This window comes from Littorina saxatilis, linkage group LG2, assembly GCF_037325665.1.
Source record: "Littorina saxatilis isolate snail1 linkage group LG2, US_GU_Lsax_2.0, whole genome shotgun sequence".
Lineage (NCBI taxonomy): Eukaryota > Metazoa > Mollusca > Gastropoda > Littorinimorpha > Littorinidae > Littorina > Littorina saxatilis.
This window is the reverse complement of record NC_090246.1, coordinates 33,962,278-33,976,502: the sequence shown is the minus strand read 5'-3', so window position 1 is coordinate 33,976,502 and position 14,225 is coordinate 33,962,278. Positions and strand designations below refer to the sequence as shown.

General features: G+C 39.4%; 1 protein-coding gene across 4 annotated transcripts in view; it reads left to right on the top strand.

The window, feature by feature from the left end:
- The window catches only part of LOC138958813 (inversin-like), a 50,824-nt gene extending 39,538 nt beyond the window's left edge, over window positions 1–11,286 (top strand). For 2 of the 4 annotated variants that reach the window (XM_070330110.1, XM_070330107.1), the window contains exons 20-26: window positions 1,624–1,647; window positions 3,150–3,167; window positions 4,138–4,272; window positions 7,321–7,424; window positions 8,790–8,876; window positions 9,316–9,417; window positions 9,787–11,286. In XM_070330110.1, coding sequence (XP_070186211.1) covers window positions 1,624–1,647; window positions 3,150–3,167; window positions 4,138–4,272; window positions 7,321–7,424; window positions 8,790–8,876; window positions 9,316–9,417; window positions 9,787–9,869 — 553 coding nt within the window. In that variant the 3' untranslated portion in view covers window positions 9,870–11,286. The remainder of the gene's footprint in view (window positions 1–1,623; window positions 1,648–3,149; window positions 3,168–4,137; window positions 4,273–7,320; window positions 7,425–8,789; window positions 8,877–9,315; window positions 9,418–9,786) is intronic. The other 2 variants (XM_070330108.1, XM_070330109.1) reach the window with 2 other exon arrangements.
- Window positions 11,287–14,225: the final 2,939 nt, after the last annotated feature.

Here is a 14,225-nt window from a genome sequence, read left to right as displayed (position 1 = left end):
AAAGTTATCTTTATCCCATTGATCGACTTGTGATATTTGTTTTGTGTGAGTGTATTTTTTATTGCCAAAGACTATTGTGTAATGGTTAAGTTCCCCTTTTACTTTTTTGACTCACATGCGAAGCAAAAGTGAGTCTATGTACTCACCCGAGTCGTCCGTCCGTCCGGAAAACTTTAACGTTGGATATTTCTTGGACACTATTCAGTCTATCAGTACCAAATTTGGCAAGATGGTGTATGATGACAAGGCCCCAAAAAACATACATAGCATCTTGACCTTGCTTCAAGGTCAAGGTCGCAGGGGCCATAAATGTTGCCTAAAAAACAGCTATTTTTCACATTTTTCACATTTTCTCTGAAGTTTTTGAGATTCAATACCTCACCTATATATGATATATAGGGCAAAGTAAGCCCCATCTTTTGATACCAGTTTGGTTTGCCTTGCTTCAAGGTCAAGGTCACAGGAGCTCTTCAAAGTTGGATTGTATACATATTTTGAAGTGACCTTGACCCTGAACTATGGAAGATAACTGTTTCAAACTTAAAAATTATGTGGGGCACATGTTATGCTTTCATCATGAGACACATTTGGTCACATATGATCAAGGTCAAGGTCACTTTGACCCTTATGAAATGTGACCAAAATAAGGTAGTGAACCACTAAAAGTGACCATATCTCATGGTAGAAAGAGCCAATAAGCACCATTGTACTTCCTATGTCTTGAATTAACAGCTTTGTGTTGCATGACCTTGGATGACCTTGACCTTGGGTCAAGGTCACATGTATTTTGGTAGGAAAAATGTGTAAAGCATGTGAGTCGTATGGGCTTTGCCCTTCTTGTTCGTTAATTTGATTCCTATGATAATGACAAATTTGTTTTGATTTATTCTTATCTTATAAGGACTGATTTGTTTTTATTTTGTTTTCATCTGTTTTGTGCGCTCTCTGTCTTTTTTGTCTCTGCTTGACTTACTCTGTTTCTGTCTCTTTCTCGGAATAAGAATAATTTATTTTGTCTGATAACTCTCTGTAAAAGCATCAAAAATTTTAGTTGTGGGTGTGGTAACTCAAAGAATACTTTTGTTTTTGTTGCAAGATTTTTTATTTAAAGTTTGTTTATATTTTGTCATGCAATGGCAAAGCACAGAACATAAGGGTATAATGCATAAGGCGAAAAAAGACATGTTCAATACAATAGACAAGCAATTGTGACAGATACTGTTAATTCGACAAGGGTGTGATATGATACCCAATTCAATATACATTTTCCATGATTCATTTCTGTACAGTGGATATTGGGATCTTCCTCATGTTATGATGTGGATACTTGCCGTTCATGAAAATCGCTGGTGTTTTCTTTCAATTTGTTAATCTAAGATGCCTTATTATATCTGAAAGCAAACCCAAGACTGACTCTTTTGGTCTGCTGGCTAGGCAAGATCGACAATTACTGTCATCAATCAATGTTGCATGCTTATCACATTTTAACATATATGCACTGAGTGTATGTTAACCCTACACTGCGGGATTTGGGACTGTCGCTTCAGGTATACACATGCATTTTATATCTTGGGATATGCATGTGGATAAGTGCACATGCACTCTGTTTCTGTTTTCTTTCAGGTGTATTGCAATCATGAGCATAACGTAAATCAACCTTTTTTTAAATCGTAGGACACATTTTTGCATGACTTTTGCATATAGCTTATTTTTTGGACACGTCATTTGTCATAGAATCATTTCTTTCTAACCAGCTGAACAGATTTTGGATTGTTTTTGTTTTCTGTATATTTTGTTTGTATGTGTATGTGTTTGTTGTTGTTGTTGTTGTTGTTTTTTTTGTTTTTTTTGGTGCTCTCCTTTCTTGGGGCAGAATGAGCACTTTATAAAATTGTAGTCATTTGTGCCTTTTTTACATTTAGTCAAGTTTTGACTAAATGTTTTAACGTAGAGGGGGGAATCGAGACGAGGGTCGTGGTGTATGTGTGTGTGTGTGTGTAGAGCGATTCAGAGAAAACTACTGGACCGATCTTCATGAAACTTGACATGAGAGATCCTGAGTATGGTATCTCCAGACGTTTTTTTCATTTTTTTGATAAATGTCTTTGATGACGTCATATCCGGCTTTTCGTGAAAGTTGAGGCGGCACTGTCACGCTCTCATTTTTCAACCAAATTGGTTGAAATTTTGGTCAAGTAATCTTCGACGAAGCCCGGACTTTGGTATTGCAGTTCAGCTTGGAGGCTTAAAAATTAATTAATGAGTTTGCTCATTAAAGTTGTCATTAAAATCGATTTTTTGCAAACAGATTTATAATTGATTGCATCGTATTCTTCGTCACATTCTGAATCTAAAAATATATACATATGTTATGTTTATTAAAATGTGATCACAATTAACGAAAATAGATTAATTAGTCTTACGATTAAAATTTAAGAAATCGATCCAAAAATGATTTCATCTTATTCTTTATCATTTCCTGATTCCAAAAACATATAGATATGATAGGTTGTATTCAAAACAAGCTCAGAAAGTTAACAAGAATACAGAAAAGCGCGCTTTCCTGCTTAGCACAATACGCTACCGCGCTAATCTGGCGTGTCAATATCACTACGTTTTGCACGTGGGAGGTGAGCGATTTCCTTCACGCGGGGATTGATGAAGCTGTACTGTCTTGGTGAAAAAATACAGTGCGTTCAGTTTCATCCCGTGAGTTCGACAGCTTGACTAAATGTAGTAATTTCGCCTTGCGCGACTTGTTTTCTTTTCTTTTTGTTTTTAATGCAAGAAACCAGTCAGTAGTGGTTACGTTTTTTTTGTATTAACCTTTTTACTCTCCAAGTGACTTAGTCCTTTTTTCTATGTCATTGTCTCTTTCTGTCTGTTTGTCTGTCTTTTTTCTATGTCATTGTCTCTTTCTGTCTGTCTGTCTGTCTTTCTTTGTTTTTCAGTGTTTCTGTATTTGCTGTTCTGATGCATGTTCAGTACTGAAGAGATGCTGCTTATTTTTTGACATTTTCAATTTACTGTTTGTCCTTGACAATTGTTAATATAGATTCATAGATGTCATAACATTGTTTTTGCATGTGTACTCTAACTTTTGCTATTTTTGCTATGTTAGAGCTTTTCTCTGTTTTCTCACTTCACAGGCACAAACGGACACGGCAGTAAGTTTTTCTTCTTTTTCTTTGTCAATATGATTCTTTATTTCATTTTATTCTTTTAACTTTAATTTCTTTTGCCATAAAATGTTGGTAATTGGTGTTGTATCAAAGTGGTTGATGGGATTGTTTAATGGTAACATTGACAGATTTAGTGTTCTTGATAAGTGTACTTATTTTGCGGGGACAAAAGCAATTAATAAGTATGATTTAAACAGCAAAGAGTACTGGTACTGTTAAAGAAAAGAAGACATCATGTCGGACTGTAAGGAAAAGTGCTGTTTGTCTATTAAAAAACCCAAAAACATTCTAAAGTAGAACAAAAGAATCTTCCATTTTAGGCTATCTTGGTCTTATATTATATCTTGAAATATTATATTCCTACGAGTTAAATTATATTCCTTTGATTAAAAAAAATTCAGCATAATTTTTCACTTATGTTTTTTTTTATTTTGTGTGCATCAGGTACCCAATTTGAAATAATGAAACCATTTTTTAAACCAAGTTTTCCCGGCACAGTATTATGGCAGCACTGGTGGTCGGAGCACTCGGAATAGGATTTAACTATGAATTATATAAGTAATCTAGTCTTAAAGCACATAACAATGAACATGTATTTGCAAGCATGCTCAACTTCTATATTTTTACCCACTAATGTTCACTTTCTGAATCTCTGACAAATTTGTACATGGACATATGCACACATATTAACAACTATGCATGCCATTTTTGTACCCCTCATGTTTCCTGACACACAGTGACACATAAAAATAACACACAAACAAAAAGACAAGCAGACACACAGATGGGCAAGACAGACACAAAATTGGTCACATGTACACACACTTCAGCATTCTATCTTGCATTAATGTTAATTGTAAATAATATCTTATTTCCATGACTTGGTATTTCTTCATTGAGGATTTGCATCATAGTACCCCATCTGATGACATGTTTTCTTTTGTGATGATGACAGTGGTAGGCAGGGGAAGATTTTTGCGGATTCTGCACAGAAAGCAGTAAGATTACGCAGGGTACAAGCCTCGCAGGCCGAATGGGAAAGACAGATTGCAGCACTGACAATTCAGCTGGCATGGAGAAAGTTCTTCAGGTATATGATATGACTGATTTCATCAAGATGTTCATTTACATGTATTTGCTTTTGTCAGTGATCTTTCACTCTCTCTCTCTCTCTCTCTCTCTCTCTCTCTCTCTCTCTCTCTCTCTCTCTCTCTCTCTCTTTCTCTTTCACTCTCACTCAGTCTCTCTGTCTCCAACACACACATAATCACGAACAGACTCAAACGCACACATATACCATATTTCATACCAGTGTTTCTTCTCAAAAACGAATCCTGACACTTTCAGAAAACCACTGTCACTCTGCCTCACGAATCAGTTTATTAAAATTGTTAAATCTGAACACAGTGATAATATAAGATGTTTTGTGGCTTGTTGAAAGACCAGCTTTTTTGTTGGTCCAGGGGGACCATATCGTCTTTTGTTTCATCTTTATCGACCAAGGCCGAAGGCCGCGGTTGATAAATATGAGACAAAAGGCGATATGCTCCCCGAGGACCAACAACAAAATGCTGGTCTGACAACATTAGCCACCAAACATCGTTTTTGTCATCATTTTGGTTGTGCAACAAAATTCACAATCACCCACAGGGAGACGATTTTTTTTAATCCAACTCCGGGCCACAAAGTATCGTCACAGTAGCACGAGATAACACGTCAAACTTGTATGTGACGTCAAACGTAGCTTGTTGACGCTTTTCTTCCAGTCTGAAAATGTACAGAGCTGCGATCATACAGGTCTGTGAATTCAGTAAGTGTTGAGCATATTTCTTTTCTTTTAAGTGTTTATGACTTTTCGTTGTGGATTTTGCGATTACAGAGATAAGTTGCAAATTGACCATGAGTCGCTACGGTAATTATCAACATTGATTGGGTCTTTGAGAGTGAATGCTTACAATCATTGTCCTCGGAAACACAAATCCAAAGCCGCGATGGTTCCACACATCAAACAATCAGCCTGATTGGCTTTTACTTTGACAATCCACGTTTCACCTGAAAGCTCAAACCCATTCACCACCTCGAGTTATTGCATGGGGAACATGAGATTTATTTCCCAGATGTTTGTGAATGAAAACTCGTGAAAATGATGACAATACATTTTGTCATCATTTTCACGAGTTTTCATTCACAAGCATCTGGGAAATAAATCTCATGTACCCCAGGCAATAAATCCCCGGTTACCATAGTTGCAGGAAGCAGGTTATACATGGATAATCAAAAGCAAACCCAATAGAAACGCTCGGGGATTCTTCGGCTCTTTTCATTGGCGTTTCCCCAGATCTAAACAGACGACACGACACTGCTTTGCAAAGTTCCACAAACGAACTGGCAAACTGGCAAAAGTAAACAAAAAACAAAACTACTTCATGAAAGGTAATAGATTCATCATAAACAAATGAAACCTGCCGATATGTTTTGTCTTCTTACAAAGTCATGGAGTGCGTGTATCTGTGTTTCGATACACAGACGTTCGGAGAAACACGAACGTCAAGTTCAAGTCAAACCAATTGACCCCTGACACACACATTTTGACCCGTGCACAAGACGTTGTATCGATAAACGAAGCGCAAATAAGAAATAATAATAAAAGCAAAGAAAATAGCAACAAGACATGCAAACATCTAACAAAGCCGAGCAAGCAGAATGACAGGTCTAATGAAAAACAAAGAGGCACTGAGTCGGAAACAAGATCGCGATTCTTTCCTTCGCTGCACGACGCAAATCTTCTGTGACCTTTGACCCAACGTAGCTTCCACATTCGATCACTAAGCTTAATATTTACAACTGAAAGCCGAGGGGGTGGAATGCCGAGATGAACCTACAGAACTGTGCATTCTCAAACCTGACATATTCATCCCAACATTTTATGAACTCAAAAACACAGAAAGTTGCTTTCACACGCCAGCTTTGATTGCCAGTGATTATCAAAACGGAACTCGTGTGGTTATCAAAACGATACTCGTGTTTCAAAGCATGGCTCCCTGTGTTGATTGTGCACTTATTTTCTCACTTCCAAAATGATGACAAAAACGATGTTTGGATGTTTGTTGTCAGACCAGTTTTTTTTGTCGGTCCTCGGGGGGGCATATCGACTTTTGTTTCATATTTATTGACTTCGGCCTTGGTCAATAAATATGAAACAAAAGACGATATGCTCCCCCTCGGACCGACAAAAGAGCTGGTCTGTCAACAACCCATCAAACATCTTATAATATCTGTCAGGAAGAAACTGGTCAAATGAAATATCATCTGGTATGTACATGGTCAGTTGCTATAGTTTCTTTTTCTGTATTTTAAGATTTTTACAATTAAAATATGGAACACTGCCGTTTAATGCAATCTGTGTTATATTGTAATGCTGGAAGTTCATTTGATTTTCTGCAGTGGCTTGATCTGAGAAGTATAAATCAAACATAAAACAGTTGAAATGGTAATATTATAATGTCTAAAAGGCAAGCATTACATTTATAGTTTTCGAGGTATTTTTTTTAAGGACTGCTAGATGTTTTGTGCAATGAAGAAATGCAGAAAATAGAAGGACAGAGAGATTTTGGTTTAATATACGTTTCCCATTTGTTTTCTTTTCCTTTTATTTTTCTTTACAAGCTGCACACATTGTCATTGTATTGGGCAAAACAGGAAAAGAACATGTTAGAAATAAAAACAAAGTGATTGTGTCATTTTATTGGGCAAAACAGGAATGAAACATGTGAGAAATGAAAACCAAGGGAGTGTGTGTGCTGACTGTGTGTGTCAGTGTCTGTGCCGGTGTGTCCGTTTGTGTGTCTGTGTGTCATTGTCGGTATGTGTATGCTTAGCTCTGTTTTATCCAATGTGTACACATGTTGAACACACACATGTAATCCCTCTTCTGCCAGTCATATGTCAAAATTACAAATGTTATTTTCCTCTTTCATGGAAGACCCATTAGGAAGGTCAGATTATTGGAAACAATAATTAAACTGTCACAATTGTATGTTCTACAACAGGCACGTATTCTCATTTATGTCAGGCCTCATTAATTTGCAAGATGATTATTGGACAGAATGATTACAATGTGTCATTTATTTGCCTGCAGGCGAAAGCTTTTGGGGTCACTGAAGCCCAACCGTCGACAGCTGCAGATGTGGGATCCAGATATCGTGGCTCTGAAGCAGCAGGCTCTCATTGCACAAATCTACAGTAAGTGCTGTCGATAGAAACTGAATAATGCTTCATGGTTTTTGCTTGGAATTAAAAAGACAAGGAACATCAGTGCACAATAGCTTTATGAATGTTTTTGCATAAATAAAGCTTAGGAAGTAGCATTTGATGTTCAAAAACCACAAGGGGGCAAGAGGAAAGAAGAAAAAGTAAAGGACAGAAAACAATGATGGAAAAACATTAAAAGAGACACAGACAGAAAGACAAACAGGCGAATTAATCGATGGGGGTACCCATATGCATAACACACACATCTTCATAGCCATATGATAGTGCATGTGGTTATTCATACACTGAACTTTAGCACAAAGACAAGCAGATGAGCAAATAGGACACACACGCACGCACGTGCAAGCATGCATACACACACACACACACATACACACACACACACACACACACACACACACACACACAGTTTCTTGCATCAGTTTCAGTCCATGGAACAGGACCTTACACTGTAACCAGCGGGCGGGGATGTAGCTCAGTCGGTAGCGCGCTGGATTTGTATCCAGTTGGCTGCTGTCAGCGTGAGTTCGTCCCCACGTTCGGCGAGAGATTTATTTCTCAGTCAACTTTGTGTGCAGACTCTCCTCGGTGTCCAAACACCCCCGTGTGTACACGCAAGCACCAGGCCAAGTGCGCACGAAAAAGATCCTGTAATGCATGTCAGAGTTCGGTGGGTTATAGAAACACGAAAATACCCAGCATGCTTCCTCCGAAAGCGGCGTATGGCTGCCTAAATGGCGGGGTAAAAACGGTCGTACACGTAAAAGCCGTGGGAGTTTCAGCCCATGAACGAACAAACAACAAACAAACTGTAACCAGCGCTGAGTTGATATAACGTATCTGTTCCCTTTCATTGATTGAACTGTTAGGGTAAAGTGGTTAACCTGTCAGTCAAGGACACACGTGCACACATTCAATTTTTTTTTTATACATTGCCTGGATGTGTTTTTCTAAGTTTATGTTCTTTTGTCTTTCTGGCAAGTGTGTATGTGAATGCAATGACGCTCAACTTTAATGTTTTTCTACTTCCTTTTGTTTTCCGTTTTTATTTGCTTGTTTGTTTGTTTAGTGTTGTTCGAGTTTAATTTAATTTAAACTTTTCTGATTTACTCATTTTTCTAAGGACGTGTGTTTTCGTGCCTTTATGATCATGTGTGTGTTTGTCTTTCGTTTATATTTTGGACGTATAACTTACATGTTTATAACTTGTACCTTAGGTTCTATTTTCTGCTCCTCAGTATTTTGTTGATGTTCTTTGAAACTGTTCTCGCATTTGCTCTACAAATATTTATTAAACTTCAGATGAAAACTTAATATAACTGTACATGTTGACAGCTGAACAATTGATGGTACCTTTCTGGCACCCCACCCCGAGGCGTGCTGTTCGACCCTTCTGGCTACATCTCATTCCCTCCCCTGCAGGTAAAACATACTTTTCTTTCCTCTCCTTCCTGGAAATGTGTAGGGCTGAAAAGAGAGTTTTAAGAAAATGTAAGTGTGTGTGTGTGTGTGTGTGTATGTGTGTGTGTGTGTGTGTGTGTGTGTGATTTAATTAGATTGTTTTCAAGTGTTTTACCATATGAATGTGTGACTGTATGTAGCAGGTACATTTAGTTAACAAGGACAACTACCTGAAAACTGCAGTAGCAGTTATAGTCCACAATGCAAACCGACAAGACCTTAATTGCTGAGTATTGTGCCTGCATGTTCAAAAATTGGGTTCTGTTTAATGTCATAGCTGGTGTTCTTCAGCTGAGGTGTTGACAGACATCATATTCTTGATGTTGTTGTTTGTTTGTTTGTTTGTTGTTGTTGTTGTTGTTAATGTACATGTAAGAAATAAAACATGTGTTTGTTGCAGCGGTGTCCTACAACTTTGCTGTTGACCAGTACCACCCTTACAAATCATGGCAGGGTATGCGTCCCCACTCCTGTACTGGTCCTCTGGATGCCTCTTTTCTTGGTCAGTATGTGTAATGAGCATGTGAAGGTACCACAGAATTGCCACAAAACAGTCAGATGTGCATCTGTTTAACAAAGAATGATGTTGGGGTAGGGATTGAGGGATGGAATTACATGTAATGCATAATGAGCCAAGGCAAGACCTATCTGATGCAGATTTTGTCTCAAGAGTATTTTTTCTAAGCGAGTTTTACGGTCAGCCTAATTGTGAAAATGTAGTGATCGTTAGATTTTTTAAGTGTAATGTAAGCTGGTACATGTAATCCATTTTGCAATATGAATGTGTGAATGTATGTTTAAACGCCTAGGACATGTACCTGCACAAAGGCATTTACCCATGTGTTTCTTTATGATCATGTGTTATTTTCAGACTTGGACCCGAAAACGGCTTCCTCCCAACGCCCAGAGCGATCAGAGAATCAACAATTTTCTTACAACTTGAGAAAGGCCTGACAGTCGCATTTCATGTGCCTGTACTTCTCATGAATTATCATGTGCCAAAGTGTTTACACGGAGTTGTTAATTCTGATTTCTGTTTCATTCTGTGATATGAAGGAGAAGGTTTACTGCTGTTGTTGAAATTGAGATATAATAATGCATTTGTCCGGTGTAAGGGCTGATTGTGTGTGGTTTAAATGAAAAATGAATGCTTTTGTCCATTGCATGAGTGATATTTTTGTGCTTGTATGGATGGGATGGATTTTGGTTTTGTGTTTTGTTTTGTAAGGTTAGATGAATCTCATATTCTAACATGTAACTTAGATTCAGTGAGTTATATTGTTTTTGTTGACAGTCTGTATTTGTTTATTTTGTTGTTTTCTGCTTTATAATGTTTGTGTGATTTATTAATATAAACTGTAACACCTTTGAGTTTAAAGGTATATTAAGTAATTTGGTGCGTCACTAATCCTCATGTAACTGTTAGTGATTTAATGCCAGTTAATAAGCCTGTTTCAACCAAAGGCAGCACGTGAGAGTTAATACATGTATACCAGTTACCAAAACATGTATAATTTGTTTAATCAGTGACAGCTTTTTATGTTGCTAGTATATGTACAACAAGGTCTAATTTCAGTCTGCATTTAGTCATATGCATTTCTTCTTTTGTGCATGCATTTCTATTCACACAGTAGTTGAATTTTATGGATGACTGTGATTTGCAAGAATGATTTTCCGTCCACACAATGTGCTTTTGTTGTACTCTGCTCATGGTATATGTAAGAAAAGCAAGGTCACATTTCACTTAGCTGGGCTCATTAAAGCAAGAATGATGAGCATGGTTGCAGACAAATTTGGTTCTTTTTGAGATTGTTTTTTCACACATCACAGAGTAAAGTGCATTTACTTTCTTTATTTGGTGTTTAACGTCGTTTTCAACCACGAAGGTTATATCGCGAAGGGGGGAGATGGGATAGAGCCACTTGTCAATTGTTTCTTGATCACAAAAGCACTAATCAAAAATTTGCTCCAGGGACTTGCAACGTAGTACAATATATTACCTTACTGGGAGAATGCAAGTTTCCAGTACAAAGGACTTAACATTTCTTACATACTGCTTGACTAAAATCTTTACAAAAACTGACTATATTCTATACAAGAAACACTTAACAAGGGTAAAAGGAGAAACAAAATCCGTTAGTCGCCTCTTACGAGATGCTCCCCAGCATCGGGTAAATTCTTTATCGTCCCAACCAATATGGGACTCCCCCTAATCCGCAGGGGATAGTAAAGTGCATGTTATCTTGCAGAATATTGTGGCATTGGTTATTTGATTTCATTTAATGCATTTCACACTAAACAGTTATGTCTTTGCATGAATGGTTTCATGCAGGTAGCTGTTATAATGAAAGAAAGTTGAAAGGAAAGAATATTTTGGTGTTGTGTTTGAAGTGTGTGTGTGTGTGTGTGTGTGTGTGTGTGTGTGTGTGTGTGTGTGTAAAAGCAAATATGAAATATAAAACATATAATTCCATTAGTAATTTCAAGTTTCGGTGGAACATTTCAAGCCAGACTTGCTGACACTAGAACTTTAAAGAAGAGACCTCGACTGCTGACATGCCAATTGAGGTCTCCCGAATGACGTCTCACAACGTGCGTGGTCGTCCTTGGCGGTCAAGAAAGCCGCCGTGATCATTGCGCAGACGACACTTCTAAACCGCCAATATTTTTGGTGCGCATCACGTGCTCCACATAAATCGGCCGGAAACGAAGCAATTGGGAAACCTGGATACAGGAGTTTGCAAACCCTCCAGCGTTTGCCAGGGCCGTTTGAGTTGATGTTTTAGCCAACGACAAAAAATACACAGAATTTGTTGCCAGCTTATTCTTACAGTGATGAAAATTGAAGGACTAAGGAGAAGGGAAAGATGACATAATGGATCATTCCATAGATTAATATAAACGCACACGCATACAGGTTCAAATGGTAAGAAATGATTTAATTCTTGCTCAATGACTTGTTTTATATCATTTATAAACATCATCTCACTCTCTGGTCTTTTTTGTTATGATAGTGATACCTGCTACAGCTAGGAAGCTGAAGACCATTTCCAAGACCAGCCGGATTAAGTGTTCCTCTACTACAGGTGTTTTGCATGGCATGGAAAAAAGAAAGCAAATTAAAATTGAACATATTCTCATCAGCTTGTATTATGATTCGACACACTAGACTGATATTAAAACTATTTGCCATTATACAACAGTCCAGAAAACATGAAAACAAAGTATAAGAAGTAAAGGCTTTTTGGTCATATGTCAAGAACAAAACCAAGACGAAAACAGGAATAGCGGACCTCAAAAAGGAAGACGGCACCAAAACCACATCCGATCAGGAAAAAGCAGAGGTACTTAACGCATTTTTCAAAAGCGTCTTTACGGCAGAGGCTGACGGCGACCTTCCAGATCCACCAGAATACAACTTCACATCAGAACTCCGTGACTTTGAAGTCACATCAGAGAAAGTGAAAAAGCTGCTTGAGGGTCTGCAGGCAGGGAAAGCACCTGGTCCAGATGGGTTGAGTCCACTTCTTCTAAGCAAGGCAGCAGATGCTCTAGCCGAACCGGTAGCGATGCTCTTCAGGAAGTCTCTCGACGAGGGCAGGATACCCGAGGAATGGCGACATGCACGCGTGACACCCATTTTCAAGAAGGGCAGCAAACTCTCCGCCAACAACTACAGGCCGGTCAGCCTCACGTGCATCCTGTGTAAGGTCATGGAGACTCTAGTTCGTGAGCAGCTCATCAAACACCTACAGGAGAACGACCTCATCACAGATAAGCAGCATGGGTTTGTCCAAGGCCGCTCTTGCGTCACTCAGCTACTAGATGTTCTAGACACATGGACCCAGATTCTTGACGAAGGCGGAACGGTTGATGCTGTGTACATGGATTTCAAGAAAGCCTTTGATAGCGTGCCACACAGACGCCTTGTCCTGAAGACTGAAGCACACGGTATCGGCGGAAGGATCCTGGCCTGGATTGCGGACTTTCTGAGCGAAAGACGACAGTGTGTGGTCGTGAATGGAGTTCAGTCATCAGAGGCCGAAGTGACGAGTGGTATCCCCCAGGGAAGTGTTTTAGGACCCATGCTATTCGTACTTTACATCAACGATCTGCCGAACGTTGTCGCCAACTATGTCCGGATCTTCGCTGATGACACTAAGGTCTACACCAGAAGTGACGTTGAGGGAGCCCCACAAACCCTGCAGAAAGACTTGGATAGCCTCCAGGACTGGTCCCAACAGTGGCTGATGAATTTTCACCCGGAGAAATGTCATGTCCTGAAGCTGGGAAATAAGAGGTCAGAAGCTATCTACTACATGACAGGGACGGACGCGTCAGGTGAAGCTCGCAGTATTGCACTAGAGGAGAGCGATTTCGAGAAGGACCTGGGGGTCTATGTGGACAACAACCTGAGCTTCAACAAGCATGTCGCCCTTTCAGCAGCAAAAGCCAACAGAGTCATGGGGGTCATCAGGCGTTCCTTCGACTACCTCACAGTAGAAGTTTTCCTGCAGCTCTACAAGTCACTTGTCCGTCCTATTCTCGAATATGGCCACGCAGTCTGGCAGCCGCAACACAAGACACTTTGTCAGGAGGTGGAGCGCGTGCAACGAAGGGCAACCAAGCTTATAAGCTCGCTGAAAGACAAACCCTACAGTGAACGGCTGGCCACTTTGAAGCTACCTTGTCTAGAGCATCGTCGCAAGAGGGGGGACATGATTGAAGTCTACAAGTACCTTCATGGTTTCTACAAGACAGAGCGGCCACAGTTCTCTTTCTTCGCTGGTAGAGACACCCGAGGCAGTACCCTGAAGCTAAGCAAGCCCCGCTACAGACTCAATGTCCGAGGCAACTTCTTCAGCGAGAGAGTTGTGAACACGTGGAATAGCCTGCCAGACCAGGTCGTGACTGCACCATCTGTGAATGCCTTTAAGGCCAGGTTGGACGCCCACTGGAAAGATCTCCCCTCTGTGTTTGATCCTGAGTGCTACTAGTAACTAGCTATAGTAACTAGGCTGATCCCACCATGCATGCCAAAGTTGCTAAGGTTACTACGAAAACGACCACAGAAGGATGAACAGGCCTAACTGGCCTCAAACATCTAACAAGTACAAGTACAAGTACAAGTAAAGAAGAACACAAAAAGAAAACGGGTAAAGTAGAGGGTTCAAATACAAATGCACATCACGTGTTTGCACATAATTACATGTTTCCTGACAGGCATTCATGCAAACACTCGCACATACATACATACATACATAGGTACATGTACACACACACAAACACACTCGTACTCAGTCGCGCGCG